The following is a 19,893-nucleotide window of genomic DNA, read 5'->3' as shown; positions in this document are numbered from 1 at the left end:
CTAAAAGCATCTTCCTAACACTCAAGGATTTCCCCAGGCATTGCAGGGAATGTAACAAACAAGCAATTCAGCTCCTGGACTCAAGAATTAAAATAATCTTACAGCATTAAAATGTACCAACATACAGCATTGGTATTGCAAGTAATTTTAGTCCATCACCAAAGTCCAGATCCTTGGATTCCAAGAATAATGCCAAAGTTATTTAAGATTATTGCTATCATAGCAGAATACTTTTAATTTTGAAAACGCACGCAGTTGATACTTCGATAAATATAGTCTATTTAGTGGGAAGAAACGATTCAGTCGTGTCACAGAACTCGTCTGCTATAGCAAAGGTCCTGTGTATTCAGTGGTTCCATGCCAACAGCATCTGCTGTGGAATTCACTACGAGCTGTAGAATTCTGCAAACTGCATTGTTATTAAAAAAATTATATTTCTAGCACACTGGATACAAAGGTAACCTTGACATGGATGTAAACTGATGTACACATACCCAAAGAAAGTGTTGCACTACAGAGATCATACTGGTGTAGGTATGCTCTCATAACTCTGTAATGTAGCTGCAGCCTGCATAAATGGAAGGGGTTTTTCATTAGTGTAAGAATACTGCCTATCTGAGCAACTGTAGGAACATCAACAGAAGCATTTTTTCCATTATGTAGCTGCATCTGTATTGGGCTTAAGATCGCTTAGCTACATTGGTCAGAAGTGTAGATTTTTCACATTGCTGACTGATGGAGCTGTGTTGACTTAAGTTTTGTGTGGATCAAACCTCCTTGTGGGCTAGCCTACCCTTATAATGCTACAGCAGGATAGCCACAGCAATGCTACTGTAGCGCTTCAGCATAGCCATTCACTACAGCAACGGAAGAGATTTTCCCATTGCTATAGTGACTCCACCTTCCCGAAAGGCAGTAGCTATGTCGATGGAAGAATTCTTCCGTCTACGTAGGGCTGTCTACAATGGGGGTTAGGTTGGCCTAACTATAGGACTGAAAAGTGTTGCTTTTTCATGCTTCTGAACGACATAGCTGGATTGGCTTAACTTTTGAATGTAGACCTGGCCAGTAGTTTGCAGACCACCTGAAGTAATAGCTCAGAGCTGTGAACTGCCCCATTTGTCTTAATTAGTTAACTTTGAAAATGCAAGATGACAACATTTGGCATTGAAAATGACGGGAGACTATAAAACAAATTTAATATCAAATACAGGAACTACTGTTGTGACTGAATTATTCATTTGGATAGTGGATTTAGAAAAATCATTAAGATGTATCTAAAACTGCCACTGAACTTTGAGAATTTTCACCCGAGGGCCATAGAATCAAGGATCCTTATAGCAGAATTTCCCGCTTGCTGCAGAGTATGCGGGGCCTTGGCTATGTCTTACCTTTTCTACTAGCAAATGTAATCCAGTTAGTAACTGAAAAAACAATAACTAAGCTAATTTGTTTGATTTACACTTTAAGGCCCTGTCTACACCTGCAAGTTTGTGTGCAGTAAAGCAACTTTGAGTGCTGTAACTCCCGAGGTGTACACACTGCCAAGCCACTTAGTGCAGAGAAACTGCGCAGATGCAGTGCTCTAAAAAAAAAAATCACCCCGACGAGAGGCGTAGAGCTTTCTGCACCAGGGCTACAGTGCTGCGGTGGCAGTGTAGACACCACTGTGATTACAGTGCTGCGAGTGGCCTCCAGGAGGTGTCCCACAACATCTGTTCTCACCTCTCTGACCATTGGTTTGAACTCTACTGCCCTGCCTTCAGGTGAGCAACCGTCAGCCCCACCCCGATACATTCCTTTGCAAATTTCTGTTTGCTCAGTGATCTGTGCAGTGGTCTCAGTGCATCTTTCCAGGTGGCCATGCCTGTTCCACGCTTGGAGCAACGCCGAGCTACTGGACCTCATCGGCATTTGGGGAGAGGAGGCAGTGCAGTCACAGCTGTGCTCCAGCTGTCAGAAATATGGTATTTACGGACAGATTGCTAGATGCATGATAGAGAAGGGTCACGACCGGGACACACTGCAATGCAGGATCAAAGTGAAGGAGCTGCGGACCGCCTACCACAAGGTACAGGAGACAAACCGCCGCTCTGGTGCTGCACCCACGAGCTGCCGGTGCTACAAAGAGCTGGACACGATACTTGGTGGTGACCCACCTCCACTGCAAAGGCCCCTGTGGATACTTCGTTGGCTTGCGTGCCAGTCGAGAGTGGACCGAACCAGGAGGAGGCAATATTGGATGAAGAGTGGCAGAGGGACCCAGAGGCGGAGGATGACTCGGAGGCCAGAGATGAATGCAGTCAGGAGCTCCTTTCTACCCTGGAGGAGCCTAGCCAAACACAGCAGTCGGATCTTGGCAAAGTGCAAACAGGAGAGGAGACCCCTGGTAAGTGGATCTGATTTTGGGAATTTCTAAAATGAGCTGTTGGGGGCAAGAGGGTTGCAGAAAGCAGGCTTGTCTCCCACCTAATGCCTAGTTTGAGTGGCAGAACAGGCTGTTGACATGCTCTTGCACTTCATGGGAATTTCCCTCAGAGATCTCCAGGAAACTCTTTTGGAGATACTGGGCAATTTGCTGCTGCAGGTTGCTCCGCAGAGCTGCTTTGTTTCTTGCCCCATTAATGATAACTTTCCTGCCCCACTGTGCCATCACGGGGGAGATGGCGATGGACCATTGCTGCACACAGGCTAGCTGCATAGGGGTCAGGGTGGAAGCCACAGGCTTGGAGAAGACTCTCCCTTGATTCCCTGCTCACCCTCAGCCGTGAGATATCTTCCATAATGATCACCTCCTGTGGAAAGTGTGGGGACAGGAGTGAGTATCAGGCCCACCCTATAGTGCTGGCTCTCCCCAAGTGCCCCAGAGCCACGTGCCCAGTGTACAGCAGGGTCCAGTGATTTACCCTGCCTCTGCTGCTACTTTGAGGGGCTTGTGGCTTATGTGTGCTTGCTGGGGTCAGCCAGTTGGTGACGGGTGTGCGAGTACTGGCTGTGTTTTAAAGCAATGAAACAGTGTTGTCTGTTGCAAACAATACTGCTTCTGTAAATGTTGAATTTAAACTCCACAGAGAACCTTGGGAGCCTTTTTTTTTTTATCAGCGGCAGAACGGTTGTGAAGAATTAGCAAGCATCCAAGAAGAGCTAAGGAGGACTTTATGCGTGAGGTTATGATGCACTCTGCTGCTAACAAAAATGGAACTGAAGGAGTGGCGGGACAGTGAGAAGAGGGACCGAAATGAGAATGTAGCACACCAGAAAGAAGCCCCGAAGCAGCTCTGAACAGTTATGGAGCGCCAAGCAGACATGCTCCAGACAATACTTGCTCTTCAAACCAAGCAGCTCCGCACCCGCCCTCCCGTGCAGCTGCTGTCGCAAAACTCTTTCCCATGAGCCAACACACTTTTGTCAACCTCCTGGTTCCACACTCTACCCGCAGTATTTCACTCCTCTCAGTCCAGCCACGTGGAATCCCGTTACCCACTTGCTCAACACCCATTCATCTGCAGTTGGGGCTTGTTGAAGTACAGCAACCACTGCACTGTACTCCAAAGGAAAAGGTTGGGTATGATGCCTGGACATACACAAATCTGTAGCCATCCCGGGACCCCTCCTCCTCTTGAGATCTTCCCTTCCCCCATCCCTCTCCCTGCTGCTGATTTTTTTTCGTTTGACTCTCTCCTCTGGTTGTTGTCTTTCAATAAAAAAATTGTTTGTTTGAAAGCAATCTTTATTCTATTAAATGAAAGCAAAAAGAGCACTGCAAAGCAGCGTACAATTATGTTAAGGCCCCTTCTTGTATCATACGTACCAATTACCACCTGGCATTACGAGCACTGCAATCCAGAGCATAGCAGCAAATATTAGTGGCTTTCAGCTTCAAATTGCTGCCTCAAAGCATCCCTGATCTTTATGGCCCTGTGCTGTGTCCCTCTAATAGCCCTGTCCTCTGGCTGTTCAAACTCAGCCTCCAGGTGCTGAGCCTCTGCAATCCAGCCCTGAGTGAAGCTTTCACCCTTCCCTTCACAAATATTATAGAGTGTACAGCACGTGGCTATAAGCATAGGAATATTATCATCAGCCATGTCCAGCGTCCCATACAGGCATTGCCAGCGGGCTTTTAAATGTCCAAATGCACACTCCACAGTCATTCTGCACTTGCTTGCCTGTTGTTGAACTGCTCCTTGTTGCTGTCAAGTTGCCCCTTGTATGGCTTCATGAGCCATGGCATTAAGGGTAGACCGGGTCTCCCAGGCTCACAGTGGGCATTTCGACTTCCCCTACGGTGATCTTCTAGTCCAGGAAGAAAGTCCCTGCTTGCAGCTTCTTGAACAGGCCAGTGTTCCAAAAGATGCACTTCTTCGGACCAGCCTGCGTTAATGTCTGTGAAACACTCACGGTGATCCACAAGCGCCTGGAAAACCATTGAGAAATACCTCTTGCGATTAATGTGCTAGGTGGTCTGGTGCTAGAATTAGAATGTGCGTGCCATCTATCGCCCATCTGCAGTTAGGGAATCCCATTTGTGCAGAGCCATCCACAATGTCTCACACATTGTCCAGTCACAGTCTTTCAGAGCAGGATGCAATTAATGGCCCTGCGCACTTCCGTCAACATGAGTTCAACAGTCGACTTTCCCACTCCGAACTGGTTAGTGACCAATCGGTAGCAGTCTGGAGTAGCCAGCTTCCACCGTGCAGTCGCCACACGGTTCTCCAGTGACCGGGCAGCTCTCATTCTCGTGTCCTTGTGCCGCAGGGCTGGGGTGAGCTCATCACACAGTCCCATGAATGTGGCTTTCTTCATGCGAAAGTTCTGCAGCCACTGCTTGTCATCCCAGACATGCATCATGATGTGATTTCCACCACTCAGTGCTTGTTTCCTGAGCCCAAAAGCGGTGTTCCACTGTGGTCAGCACCTCCGTGAATGCCACAAGCAATCTTGTGTCGTAGCTGGTATGCATAGCGACATCAATGTCACACTCCTCTTGCCTTTGTAGTTTAAGAAATAACTCCACTGCCGCTCGTGATGTGTTAATCAGTGTGAGCAGCATTCTGGTCAACAGCTCAGGATCTATTCCTGCACAGAGGAAAGAGGCAGGGCAGGACAGGGCACAGAGTACACAAACTGTTGAAAGATGGCACCAAATGCAAACTGAAGCACAGGGATTGCTGGGATGCAAAAAAATGCATCACGGGGCATTGGGACAGGACCCAGGATGCCCCATGACCCTTTCCTCCTTCCCACAAGTCTTAGCGACAAAAGAGAAAGGGGTGCTCTGGGATAGCTGCCCAGAGTCCACCGCTCTGAATAGCGCCACAAATGTGAACATGCTATTGTGCAGGCAGCTGTCAGTGTGAGCACACAACAGCGGTTTTCTTTTGGTGCTCTCTGAGCACTGCTGTAACTGCTGGCGCTGTAACTTAGCAAGTGTAGACATGCCCTAAGTTAATTTTGGTAGCACTGTATAGAGAGTAAATGCCAGTGATTTCAGCTCAGCCTTGTGACTGTACTATTTTCACTGATGGACTAGAGAGGGAAGCATAGGCCTGCTTCCTGTGCTGTTGGCCTTCTGGCAGTATCTACTGTGATACATTGAGGTGTGTTCTGGTAGGAAGTTTACACGTGGTATTTCAGCAAAGGATACAGGGACAGTTGCAAAAATTACTATACTATGAAATCAGACCACCTTTTAATCAATTTCTCAGAATGCTTTCAGCTTCTTTAAATGAACTGTAATGCTATATCTGACAGCAACAGAAAGGTGAAGTCTGTTAGTTTGCACAGCAAAGACTTCAGTTCCGCATTGGTGGAGTAATATGCCTAAATCCACATCCCCTAGCAGTGAAAGTATGACTCCACAGACCATTCAGTTCTTGGCTTTCTGAGATTCTCAACAATGCAAGTACTGACAATAATTTGTCATGTGCAATCATGTCCATGAAAATAGGGAAGCTAAAAGTTCATTTCACACAGGTCAGAAATCAGACATCAAATGGTAAAGACTGTCAGTGCTGACCTGCATTGTATGGTGAGCGGTAACCTAGCTGTTTAAAGGCTTAGTAGCTCATCAGTTGCAGGACCCATTATTTATCTAGAGACGCCGTTTAAAGAAAGGTAAAATAAATTGAACAGAATAGTTTAGTTTATATTCTAGTTTACAATTGACAAGTAAGCAATTAAGGAAAATGCATCAATGCAAACTTATTGGTTGTTGAGCTGGGGTGTCTTCTCTGTATTTCATTTCCCAGACAGGAAATACATAGGAGAATGCAGTGGAGAGTTGCTATTACTGTGACAAGTGCTTTATTACCAGGATTATCTATAAATACTTCATATTATTAGAAAATTGATTCATACTCACTTTTTAAATTGTGGTATAATTTATAATCATGGAATCATTCTATTAAAAGTGTTAAGTTTTTATATCTAGTTGGATTTGGTACAAGATCTCACATCCACTAAAATCTGCTAGTAGATTTGTACACACATCTTGTGTTTCCATTGAATTAATCCTTGCTGACGCAAATTATTCACCCTGGAAACAAAAAACAAAACTATTTTTGTTTTTTCACTTGACAAAACTAAAACCGAAACCTGATTTTTCAGTTTCTGCCATCTGTTACACCATTAATAAAACCACCTGTTGTTCATCTCACCCCCGGAACTCACATCAGTGATTTGTGCATCCCAAGGCCAGAAAGGACTGTTGTGAGTATTAAGACTGACCTCCTGTTTAACATCGGCCATAGAACTTTCCCAAAATAACACATGTTTGAGCTAGAGCAGATTTTTTAGAAAAACATTCTGTCTTGCTTTAAAAATTGCCAGTGATGGAAAATCCGCCACAAATCTTGGTAAATTGCACCAAAATGATGACATCGCGATCTTGGACTATTCTGGGAACTTGTTTTCTCTCTCCACTGTAAAGTGAAGAACGCAATAAACTAGAACTTCCAATGTGTCTTGAGATGTGAATGTCTTTGTGATGGGTTCCCCCTGAGTGCTACCTGAAACTAGGGTACCACTGAGCCCCCTGGACCCATCAGCCTGGGCTCCTTTTACACTGTACTGCTGTGACCAGCCTGCCCTTTACCAGCAGACATACAGGTAGGGACACACCCAGCTACAGTTACATACAGATGGTGTGATCAGCTCTGCGTGGGGAGGCACAGCAAGGGCACCTCTCAGTTCCTAAGGCATACATCTCTTCTCTGGAGTGTAAACCCAAAATTATGCTATCTTGCACTGCAGAGAGAACTGCACAGTGTAAGCTCATGAAATTTGCTCCCTCCCGCAATGTAATGAGGAAATATACAACAGCTTTCTGACCCGAGTTGATTTCACACACACTGCTTTTAGACAAAGCAAAACCAAGTTTATTAACTACAAAAAATAGATTTGAAGTGATTATAAGGGATAGCAAACAGATCAAAGCAGATTACAGTAACTCCTCACTTAAAGTTGTCCCGCTTAATAATGTTTTGTTGTTACGTTGCTGATCAATTAGGGAGCATACTCATTTAAAGTTGTGCAATGCTCCATTCTTGTGTTGTTTGGCTGCCTGCTTTCTCCACAGCTGGCAGCCTCCCTACAGCTCCCTTCTGCCCGCCGGCAGACTCTGTGGATCAATACCTTCCCTCTCCTCCCCCTGGCAATCAGCTGGCTTGCGGCATTTTGGAGGTAGAAGGGAGGAGGTAGAAGGGAGGACTCAGCGCGCAGGCTCCCCCTCCCTCCTATACGTGGCAGCCAGCTGATTGCCCCGGGCAGAAGGGAGGCGGGAGGAGCGAGGAATCCTGCCTGTGGCAATCTGCTGGCTTGTGGCATTCAGGAGGGAGTGGGGAGGCATACCGAGTCCTTGCTCCTCTAGCCTCCCTTCTGCCTGGGGCAATCAGCTGGCTTGCAGCATTTTGGAAACAGAAGGGAGGGGGACGGAGCGAGGACTTGGTGTGCAGGCTCCCCCTACCTCCCGAACACTGCAAGACAGCTGATTGCCCTGGCAGAAGGGCGTGGGGAGGAGTGAGGACTCGGCGTGCCTCGTGCCTCCCTCCCCTATGCGGCAATCAGCTGGCTTGGTGTTTAGAAGGGAGGGGAGGAGCCAGGATGCTATGAGCGAAGTAAAGGGGGAAGAGGGAGTGGGGAGAAGAGTCAAGGGTGGGGGCTTGGAGGAAGGAGTGGAGTGGAGTGGGTGGGCTAAAGGTTGAACTCCCTGTCTCTGATGCTTGCAGAGTAAGGGAAGCTGCCCTGGAACCTAACCCCCCCCCCCTTACATTAATTCTTATGGGGAAGTTGGATTTGCTTAACACTGTTTGACTTAAAGTCTCATTTTTCAGGAACATAACTACAACGTTAAGTGAGGAGTTACTGTACTTAGCAAATAAACAAAATACACAAACTAAGCTTAATATACTACACAGCTCGGATATGAATAGCAAATTCTCACCCTAAATGATGATGCAAGCAGGCTGCAGGTTCTTAAAGAGCAAGCTGCACTAACTTACAGCTTGGAATCCCCAAGTGTTTCATTCACAGGCTAAAAATTCCTTCAGCCTGAGTCCAGCACTTACCTCCAGTTCAGTCTTTGTTCCTCAGGTGTTTCGGGGAGTCAATGAACAACCCCAGTGATGTCACTCCACCGCCATATATAGCTTTTGCATATAGTGGAAACCCTTTGTTTCAAAACCCATGCCAGTCAGTGGAAAAACACTGGTATCCCAAGATGGTATCTAGTGCCAGGTGACCTGTTCGCATGTGGCTTTAGTGTCATAGCAGCCATGAATCAGAGGCAGTTTGTCGTGTCCTCAGGAAGGGTCCCCCTTCCTCCAAGTAGGAGATAAGCTTCTTCTAATGCCTATTGTTTTCTCCAATGGCCCTTTAACCTGAATGGGCCCTTCCCGGTCAGCCATCTAGATTGAGTGCATTCTTCCTCGTGGGTGTTACCCATGTGTAAATACATTTGTAATAGATATAGACAATATTCCTAACTTCAGATAAAAAAGTGATACATGCATACAAGTAGGATAATCATATTCAGTAAATCAAACCTTTTCAATGATATCTTACGTGACCTATCTTGTATATAATACATCATAGTTATGCCATAATCATATCATATATATATATCTTTATGAAGAATATGGGGTGCAGTGTCACCATCTTGGGTAATGTGTTTTAAAGTATTATGAATATTAACAAAAGTAGGTTTTTACATTAATTATTTTATGCCACAAGGTACACAAAAATAAATTTTACACACACTGCATTCTCTGCTTCCCCCCAGCAACACTCACTACTTTTAACCATTAGGAATCCAGGGCAATTCCCCCTCAGTCACTAGGATTCTATCGTCACTAATCTAAAGTTCCAACTTTCTCCCTCAAAATGTCCTCTCTTTCTTCTTCTCCTCCTCCACTATAGTCAAAACCAAACAAAGCTTCAGCCATCCAAAGACCCAACAAATTATGAGGGTCTTTCAGAGTCTATAAAACATGCACCCAACAAATATCAGGCTTGGTCTACACTTAAAACTTATATTAGCAAATCTGTGTCAGTCAGAGGTGTGGGAAAAAAACACCCCAACCAATATAGTTATGCCAACAAAACTCCCAGAGTAGATGCAACTATGCTGACAGAGTGCTTCCATTGGCATAGCTAGTGTTATTCAGGAGGTGATGTTCCTACACTGGCAGAAAAACTCTGGTTGGTCTATGCTGCGTCTACGCTATGGGGCTATGCTCTCATAGTTGTGCATTTGTAGGCTCTCTTGTGTAGACATCTTTTTCTGTCCCTTATGTAATCACTTGGAGCTCAAGTATAGCCACTGGTGTTTGTGTGGTATTTTTTAAATAAAATACATTTAAACCGGTGGACCAAGTTACAGTTTTGATAATGAGCAGTGCCTGTGGCTCTCCCACTGATGTAAATGTGAGATTTGCACAAAAATCAGGAGTCAAAGTCAAATATAATTTTTGTGCGGTAGCTGAACTTTTAATATTTAAGTACTTTATTGTCTTACTCAGCCTCACTTTATGAGATCATTTTCCCAACTTTAGAACTACCTTTTGATTCTCTTTTCTGGCCCTCCTGTTTCTCTCTCCTCTTTCTTTGCCTTTCCGTCTCCCTGCAGCAATCTGTAGTTCCATTACTCTTTTACTCTATAGGCTTCCCTCTGCCCTCTTCCCCATTCTGTCCGCTGAATTAATCAGCAATGCAGTAGCTATTGTTGGCATACATCATCATTAGGGTCTAGTGTTAACACTAAATTGTGAAGAATGGTGTTTGCATCTCAGGCCTTGTCTACACTACTGGGATAAGTCGACTAAGTTACGCTATTTCAGCTACGGAAATGTAGCTGTAGTTCATGTAGCTGAGGTTGACTTACTGCAGGGTCTGCACCATTCTGCGTCGATGGGAGACACTCTCCCATAGACCTACCTTACTCCTCTCATTCTAATGTAGTACTGGAGTCGAGTGGAGAGCACTCTGCAGTCAATTTAGCGAGTCTTCACTAATCCTGCTAAATCGACTTCTCTGCATTGATTGCAGCAGCGTCGATCCTTGGTAAGTGCAGACATGGCCTCAGTTACAACTAGTTTTTAAGGCTGTGTTTCTGCGGACTCAGGAAGACTACACCGCATCTGTTAATCTTCCCATTTGGCCTAAGAAATATAGGTGCTAGAAACTTTAAGATTTCACTCTTAAAAAAGATTCTGCACAATCTTAACATATCAAGTGGCCTGCATAAACACTTCAGGAGTAGGGAGGTGTGTGGTATTCCTTCTTTACCAAAGGGACATGGTTTTAAGCACTTTAAACAGATCACAGAATATCAAGGTTGGAAGGGACCTCAGGAGGTCATCTAGTCCAACCCTCTGCTCAAAGTAGGACCAGTCCCCCACTAAAACAACCCAGCCAGGGCTTTGTCAAGCTGGGCCTTAAAAACCTGTAAGGAAAGAGATTCCACCACCTCCCTATGTAACCCATTCCAGTGCTTCACCACCCTCCTAGTGAAAAAGTTTTTCCTAATATCCAACCTAAACCTCCCCCACTGCAACTTGAGACCATTACTGCTTGTTCTGTCATCTGCTACCACTGAGAACAGTCTAGATCCATCCTCTTTGGAACCCCCTTTCAGGTAGTTGAAAGCAGCTATCAAATCTCCCCTCATTCTTCTCTTCTGCAGACTAAACAATCCCAGTTCCCTGAGCCTCTCCTCATTAGTCATGTGCTCCAGCCCCCTAATCATTTTTGTTGCCCTCTGCTGGACTCTTTCCAATTTTTCCACATCCTCCTTGTAGGGTGAGGCCCAAAACTGGACACAGTACTCCAGATGAGGCCTTACCAATGCTGAAGAGAGGGGAATGATCTTTCCCTCAATTTGCTGGCAATGCTCCTACTTGTACAGTCTGTGGCAAATTGCTGGCACTATTATGACGGGTCTCGCGCTTTTTCTTCTTTAGTGGGGGTTCAGGGCACCATTTCTTGTCCCTGAATTGGAATATTAATTGCCCCACTAGTGTCCTTGAGGAGGGGAGTGGAGAGGGAGGGAGGGACCTGGGCCCACCCTTTACTCCAGGTCCCAGCTCAGGGGCCCTGAGGATAGTGGTGAACCACTTGAACTGGCGGTTCTTTCCCCTGGGCTACTTCCCTCTCCTGCCCTTCAGCTTGTGGGGGGGCTTCCTGCCCTCCCTTTGTACAAGCCAGGTGCCCCTTAGGGTCTTGGACTTCTTAGCCCACTGCAGCACTCCTCCAAACTTACCCCTTGCTTCCCTTCAAACTGTTCTCTGCTCCAATACCAATCTTTTCTGCTCCAACTCCCACACTGTCTGACTGAAGCAGGGGTTTTTATCATGTGACTGGCTTCAGGTGCTCTAGTTAATCTATAGCAAACTTTCTTCCCCTTACAGGGAATAAGGCTCCCTTCTAAACCTCTCCTGCTGCCCTTTGGCCATGCTGTATCACAAGCCCTAAATGCTGTTAGCCTTCTTGGCAACAAAGGCACACTGTTGACTCATAGCCAGCTTCTTGTCCACTGTAACCCTTAGGTCCTTTTCTGCAGAATTGCTGCCTAGCCACTCGATCCCTAGTCTGTAGCACTGCATGGGACTCTTCCGTCCTAAGTGCAAGACTCTGCACTTGTCCTTGTTGAATCTCATCAGGTTTCTTTTGGCCTAATCCCTAATTTGTCTAGGTCCCTCTCTATCCTATCCCTACCCTCCAGCGTATCTACCACTCCTTCCAGTTTAGTGTCATCTGCAAACTTGCTGAGAGTGCAGTCCATGCCATCCTGCAGATCATTAATGAAGATACTGAACAAAACCGGCCCCAGAACCGACCCTTGGGGCAATCCACTTCATACCAGCTGCCAACTAGACATGGAACCATTGATCACTACCCGTTGAGCCCGATGATCTAGCCACCTTACAGTCCATTCATCCAGCCCATACTTCTTTAATTTGCTGGCAAGACTACTGTGGGAGACTGTATCGAAAGCTTTGCTAAAGTCAAGGAATAATGTGTCCATCTAATATAGAACAGATATGCAATTGCACAGCTGCTGTGTAATGATAGATTTCCTAACAAGTTGCTGTAGATATGAAAAATAAGGAATTAGTTTATTTCAGAAAATTCTAAAGGTAAATACACTTCCCAAAACAAGTGAAATGAAAAGTGCAATCTTGCTTTTTTAGTAGAGTTTTACCGCAGCAAAACCCAACTATTTCAGATATTGATTTTTGTATAGATTGCATGCAGTAGTTCTACATGCTCAGATTTCTACATCCTATTATGATTTTGAACAGATCTTTTATCTAATAATAAAGATATTTTACCTGTATGGTTGATAACCTATGGCTGTAACCTTGGTAATGGGTTTTCCCTATTAGAAGAATGTCTGGTCTTATGATGTGAGTGAGATGTTAGTTGGAATTGCTGCCTACATACAGTAATAGAGTTTAAAATACTGTAATCCTCTTTACATTGTTTAAGGTACTGAGAAAAGATGGGTAGTAGATTTTGATGGGTGACATTATTTGGAAATCCCTAGGGCTTCATTGGGCTGTGTTAATTTGATAAAGTAGAGCATCTGATTCTTCAACAGAAGAAATTAAAATGACTTGGCTTAATTAAATTTCTATTTATGTACCTCAGTCTGCTTTCTGTCTGGGAAGTTTTTGCTATATATTTTCTTGTTGGGAGGGGAAGGGCAAGAAGACTCACCTTTTTCAATTCTAGTCTTTATATTTGCTGTGGCTAAGATATTTTAAGATATTTTTCTAAAAGGCTGTGTTTCTTTCTGTAGGACTCTCAGACTTCAAGACTGTCTCATTTTTATTGGTTCTAATATATGGACAACACTTAGTCTCTTACTAATTTATCTGGCTGTAATTCTGGATTATTTCAACATGACAAATATCAATTAGGAAAGTATTAGTGAAAATTTGATTCTTTTCTTGAAATGAGTCTAACTGCTGTGTTTTTGTCAATTATGCTGCTGCCTAGGTAGAAACTAAATGTGCAGTAAGTAGGAAGATAAAGCAGGTTCTTTTTGGACGTGCATGTTTTTTCAGATCAAGAGGTCCTTTGTTATCCATGAGTGTGTTAATCTTATGGTCTTGTTATCTTTTCCTCACTTACCTCACCCTTTATCTCTTTCAATCTTTCCTGCACAGCTTGCTCACTTCAGACAGCGAAAAACAAAAGGTGACAACACGCAGTCGCAGAAAAAGGCGGCGAAGAGGAAGGGCTCGTCTGACTACATGCAAAACATTCCAAAGGAAGAGTGTGTGATAGTGGCCCAGGATTCTGATGTTCTTACAGACCTTAATATAAGTGTAGAGAGTAAGACTGAAGAGACAGAGACAAGATCTGAGAATAAGGTAAGTCTTGTTGTTCACCATGTTTCATCTAAATCTGTCTGCAACTAACAGTTTCTTTTTTGAGTTCCCATGTATGTGGATGCCATGCATGGTGTATCTGTGCCCTCTATACAGAAGTTTGGAAAGCTTTTCTCTAGCAGTGTTCACTAGGGCTTGGACATGCACCCTATATACTCTTGCACTTCCCTCACCCAAGAGCATGAAAGGTGGACCGATCTTGGCCACAAGCCAGTTCCTGCTGACTGCCGTGAGAGAAAGCTGAAAGCTATTAATGTCCCTACTTCTTACTTACATAATTTTGTAATAATTAGTCTTAGGTTTATTAGTCTTGTTTTCTTTTATTTCCCATTGGCTTAGGAAAAAAGTAGTTTGTAGGTAGTAAGTAGTTGTACTTGGCTTTGGCTATTTGCATCACCCATCCTCACTGGGCATCAGAGTTGTTGGTTGTGTGGAGGAGTTATTCTGTTGGAAGATGGACACGATGTGTGCTTATATTGTTTCAGGGAGAGGCATGTAACTTCGAAGTGTGCTATTCGTAAGGTATTAAAAAAACGCACACAAATCTAGAGTCCGGGCTCAAGATTTACCTCATGGAGAAATCCATGAGAGCAGCTTCTAACCTGGAGATTCTGAGAGTGGGGACCACAGCCCCTTCCTGTTCAAACCATGCCTTGAGTGCCCTGGAAGTAAGAGAAATCCCTCATAGCCATCAAGGTGCAAAGAGGCCTCTCAAATCTGACAGGAACTTACCACATCAGAAGAAGGTCCCAGTGGAATAGTCAGAGACACCTTTTGCCTGTGGGAGAAAATTCAGTACCAAGAGGGTGTCTGAATCCCTGGTACTGCATAAGAAGCCTGAGAAGCAAGCACCAAAGTACTCTGGTGGCATGGAGGCCACATTCAGTAATGCTGGCTGTTGAATTGATACCAGTCCAGAGAGCTTCTTCTGCACTTACTTTACTTTGTGTGCCACACAATTGGTACTGGAGGTCAGAAACACCCCCATACATCAAAATTCTTGGTACCAGGGATTTGGCATCCAAAGAAATCAGCACCACAGACTTGAGATTCTCACTCAGTTCTCAGGGCACTATCTGGGTCATCTTTTACAAACCTTAAGGAGATCATGATTATACAAGAGCCAGAATCTTCTCTTTTTTTACATGCTTTTCCTATCTTAGTTTTCCAAAAATTTCCAGTGCAACAAGAGCCCAGGCTACCATTATGAAAATCTAATTATGGTCTGTTGCTATGGATGTTGATGAGCTTTCTTCCACTAAACAGATAGTTGCACCTTCTGAGTAGTCCCTCTGTTAGAGGACTTTTTGTCATCTTCATCAGTGGAATCTTGCCTGGAGTCTTCCCCAATATCTGTTAAGGGCTCTAAACATCACAAGAACATTTCTTCCTGGGCAACACTGTTCGGAGTTCACCGTGTGATACTCAGTTATCTGTGTGGATGTCAGTACCTTGGAATGCTATGCCTTATCCATATGGTTATCAATCCTGGTCTATTAGCCACATTGCCACAATCCAAGTCAACATTTTTTCCTTCTCTTTCCACTTCAGGAGGTAGATTTCCTCAGAGAGATTTTTTTCTTTGCCTTCTCTTCCCGAAGTCTACAGTATTGGGTACACAATGACCTCTTTCTGAAGAAGAGGAAGAGCAGATTCAGGGTGAACCTTTTGTAGCTAGACAGTTTTTGTCGTCATCATCTGATGACGCTGTGGTATCTTGTTCCTACGGCAGTAGATGACTTCAAGACTTCTGAAGAACGGTTAAAGAGGATAGCAGAAACATTAGAAATTCCTCTGGAAATACTGCAGGAAAAGTTTTATATAAACTTTTTGATATCCTACAGCCTTCTACCAAAAATAGAGTAGCCTTATCCATTAATGGGGCATTCCTGAGCCAGCTAACAGTCTGAGGGCAACACAGGCTTTTATAACAGTAACTTCTAAGTGGGCTGATTGACAATATCAAGTCTTTCATAAGGTATTTGAGTATTTTTATTCTTTTCTGTCTCCATTGCTATTGGTAGTCACTGTGGTAAATGAAAAATCCAGGCAGGCTTTGAGATCTACCTGAGGCAGGGAGAGAGAACGCCAAAAGAAGCCCTGGATCTCTTCGGGACAAAGATTTACACCTCTCCTTCCCTTCAGGTCAGATTTTCGATTTATCAAGCCATGCTGGCTAATTATAACTACATCCAGTGGGATAAAGTGGCAGAATTTCAGGATAAACTCTTAATTCTGCAGGAGGAATAATTTACTTCCATTTGCTCTGAAAGAATGTTGATTAGAAAAACATCTCCACAAGCAGCATTAGACTCTAGCTAATGCAGGAACACTATCAATGGCAAGTGGAATTGTCATGAGAAGTGCGTCACAGTTCAGGGCAACTGCACCTGTATTTCCTTTCTATAGTCCAGCAAGGGTATGCACACTAGGCTCCATGCTCCTCAGTTATCACCTGTGACTCATGACCAGAATGGGTTAAGCATCCTGCAGGATAAATGACTCAAATTCAACCCTTAAAAACATATGGGGAGATAATGTTTGTGTTTTTGTGTAGGTACATATATATTGGTAAAAAGCAACAGTGTAATCAAACAGTCCCTGTCTATGCTGTATTCTCTTACTTCAGAGATCAAAAGAACATTTTAACATTTAAATGAACTGTAAACATAGAATGTCGCTGTATTCCTCTCTCTCTGAAATGTATAGCAAATCATCTGCGAATGGTGGAAAAACAGACAATTGCTTTTTGTTAATCGGTGTGAATAGTTACCAGCTATGCTTAGGAGATGGGTCCACTTCGAAGTCCACATGGGTACCTGTGTTTGACTAAGGACTCTGACCTGTTAAAGAAGGCCTAGAATTGAATAAAAGACCATCTTCTTCGAGTGATTGCTCATATCCATTCCAGTTAGGTGTGCGCACGCTGCGTCCACATTAGTTGGAAGATTTTTACCCTAGCAACCCCGGCGGGTCAGCTGGCCCACCCTGGAGTGGCGCCGCCATGGTGGCGGATATAGACCCCTGCTGACCCGACTGCTCCTCATTTCCTTCTTACTGCCCGTGTCGGTCGTTGGAACAGTGGAACGCAGCTCAGCTGTCCTCCACTCCCCTAGCTACTCTTTGTTCTTCACTATCTTGTTGTATATAGTTGGTTTTATCTATAGTTATAGTTAGTTTAATAGTTCTTAGATAGTTTAGTGTATATAGTTCAGCGGGGTTTGGGCATTAGCCCTTCCCCACGCCCAGTGCTGGGGCCCATGCCCGGTTCACCAGGGTTTAAACCGTGCTCGGCCTGTCATAAGCCGATGCCCACAAGCAATCCCCACGACTCATGTCTAAAGTGCCTTGGGGAATCGCACATTACAGAGAAGTGCCATATTTGTAAGGCATTTAAACCGAGGACAAAGAAAGAAAGAGACTTTCGCTTAAAGAATCTCCTCCCTGGAGGTAGCTTTGAACCCTCCGTCCTCGGCACCGACCGCCGAGCAATCTGCTAGCAGCGCTCCTCCGGCACCGGACCGTCCCGGCACCGCCAAGACACCGCGGCACCGGCCATCTCCGGCGCAGGGACCTGCTCGGCACCGATCTCTCTCCCCGAAGCAGAAGAGGTTGAAGCCCTCCACAACCTCTGTGTCCTTGACATCACAGTTGCAGCCTCGTTCGGACTGCCTGGCACCTACACCTGCCATCGCACCGACTGCTGCGGTACCGTCGACTCCAGTCCCGCGAGGGCCATCAAGTTCGGTCCCTGAGAGCTCCCTGCCGAGGCTTGTGGTTGAGCTTATGGTTCCCTCTACACCGGAGACATTCTCCACAGCCAGGGACCTTATAGCCATGACGGAGTCTGTCCTGCCTCAACCCTCGGCACCACTGGTGCAGGTACTACACTCCAGAGGCAAACCGGCTATATTGAGACCTCCTTCCATCAGCACGGCAGACCGGCACCGATCACGGTCCAGGTCCCTGCGCCGTTCACGATCTCATGGACGGTCACGGTCCCGATGCCGCTCGCAGTCCTGGCACCGCTCACCTATCCAGTACCGGTCGTACTCGCAGCACAGATCGACGTCTCGGCCTCCGACCCGGTACTCTCGGCACCACTCCCGGCACTGCGACTCTCTCAGACGTTCCCGTTGCCAACGTTTGAGATCCAGATCGATCTCCCGGCACCGCTCCTATCGCAGGTCCCGGTCTCGCTCTCGGCACCAGTATGACTCCAGGTAACGATCCCCGGTGCCGAGGAGATCATCGACAATGAGACAGAGGGACACTTACCACGGTCTCTCAGCTCCTCCCTGGCTGTCCTGGCACCTGTCCGTGTCTTCCCAGGCAGACAGTGCGTATGCCCAGGACAGAGATGCTGATGTGCCTGACGCGTTATTCCACGAGCCCCAGGCTCAGGATCACGGACCTCAACAGTGGGCATTCTGGACACCTGGGGCATACCATCAGGCCCAAGGTGCGCATCCAGACCCATCGTGCTCGGCCATATCAGAGCACTGGGTGCCAGAGGCCACCATTAGCCGCCCTCCTCCTCCTGTTTCGGAGGAAGTGTTAACCCAGTCACAAGACTCCCACATCCCGAGGAGACAGAGGCTGTCCACCCAGAGGAGCCCTCGACTGACCCGTTTGTCCCGGGTCTCTCCTCATCCTCCTCCCCTGACGAGGCGGTAGCTGGAACGTCGTCGGTAGGCCCCCCACCGATAGACCTAAGGGCCCACCAGGACCTCCTCAGGCGTGTTGCACAGAATATGAACTTGCAAGTTGAGGAGGTCCCGGATGTGGAGGACCCAGTGGTGGACATCTTAACATCAGATGCCCCCACGAGAGTGGCCCTCCCCTTTATACGGACAATCCAGGCCAATGCCAACACAATCTGGCAGTCTCCGCCTCTGTTCCACCTGCCGCCCGGGAAGTGGAACGTAAATATATGGTGCCCTCCAAGGGCTACGAATATTTATATGTCCATCCCTCTCCTTGCTCCCTTGTTGTCCAGTCGGTCAATGAGAGGGAACGCCATGGCCAGCAGGCCCCAGCCCTGAAATCAAAAGACGCAAGGCGCATGGACTTACTGGGCCGCAAAGTCTATTCTGCAGGGGCTCTCCAACTCCGCATAGCTAATCAGCAAGCCCTCCTTAGCCGCTATAATTACAATACCTGGGCAGCGGCGGACAAATTCAAGGAGTTGCTCCTGCAGGACTCCCGTCAGGAATTTGTGGCCATCCTGGATGAGGGGAAAAAGGGTGGCTAGAACTTCCCTCCAGGCTTCCCTGGACGCGGCAGTCTCTGCAGCCAGGACCCTAGCCTCCGGGGTGACTATGAGGCGTATATCTTGGCTGCAAGTCTCAGGCCTTCCTCCGGAGCTCCAACATACTATCCAGGACCTCCCCTTTGAAGGGCAAGGCCTATTTTCAGATAAGACTGACCCTAGGCTGCAAAGCCTAAAAGACAACAGGGTCATCATGCACTCGCTGGGCATGCATACGCCAGTGACTCAGTGCAGGCCGTTCCGTCCCCAGCCACACCGCTGTTGCCCTCAGCCCAGATAGCGACAGAACTTTGCTAGAAGGTGAGGTAGAACCGGTCACCGGAGGCAGTCAGGCAATCAAGGGGGCCAGAACCAAGGTCCATCCAAATCTTCCACAGGGCCGAAACCCTCCTTTTGAAGGTGCGCCTGAGGGTGTCATACCAGTATCATAAAATGATCCGTCCCCTCCTTTTTCCAACCACCTCTTCCTTTTCCTCCCTGCGTGGTCCCGGCTAATGTCAGATCGCTGGGTCTTATGCACGCTGGAATTTAGGTACCACCTCCAATTTATTTCATGCCCCCCCTTCCACGCCCCTTCCTCGTCCCTCTTCAGGGACCCCTCTCACGACCAACTCCTCCTCCAGGAGGTGCAAACGCTCCTCGCCAAAGGAGCCATAGAGGAGGTACCGGAACACGAATGGGGCAAGGGGTTTTACTCCCACTACTTCCTAATCCCCAAGGCAAAAG

General features: G+C 46.3%; 1 protein-coding gene across 2 annotated transcripts in view; it reads left to right on the top strand.

Moving 5' to 3' along the window:
- The window catches only part of PCNT (pericentrin), a 276,563-nt gene that overhangs the window by 9,464 nt on the left and 247,206 nt on the right, over positions 1 to 19,893 (top strand). Inside the window, exons 2-3 of one of the 2 annotated variants that reach the window (XM_030581110.1) lie at positions 1,471 to 2,389; positions 13,671 to 13,877. In XM_030581110.1, coding sequence (XP_030436970.1) covers positions 1,994 to 2,389; positions 13,671 to 13,877 — 603 coding nt within the window. In that variant the 5' untranslated portion in view covers positions 1,471 to 1,993. The remainder of the gene's footprint in view (positions 1 to 1,470; positions 2,390 to 13,670; positions 13,878 to 19,893) is intronic. The other variant, XM_030581111.1, reaches the window with a different exon arrangement.

Source organism: Gopherus evgoodei, chromosome 11 (genome assembly GCF_007399415.2).
Source record: "Gopherus evgoodei ecotype Sinaloan lineage chromosome 11, rGopEvg1_v1.p, whole genome shotgun sequence".
Taxonomy (NCBI): Eukaryota; Metazoa; Chordata; order Testudines; family Testudinidae; genus Gopherus; species Gopherus evgoodei.
This window is presented reverse-complemented; position numbering and strand designations above follow the sequence as displayed.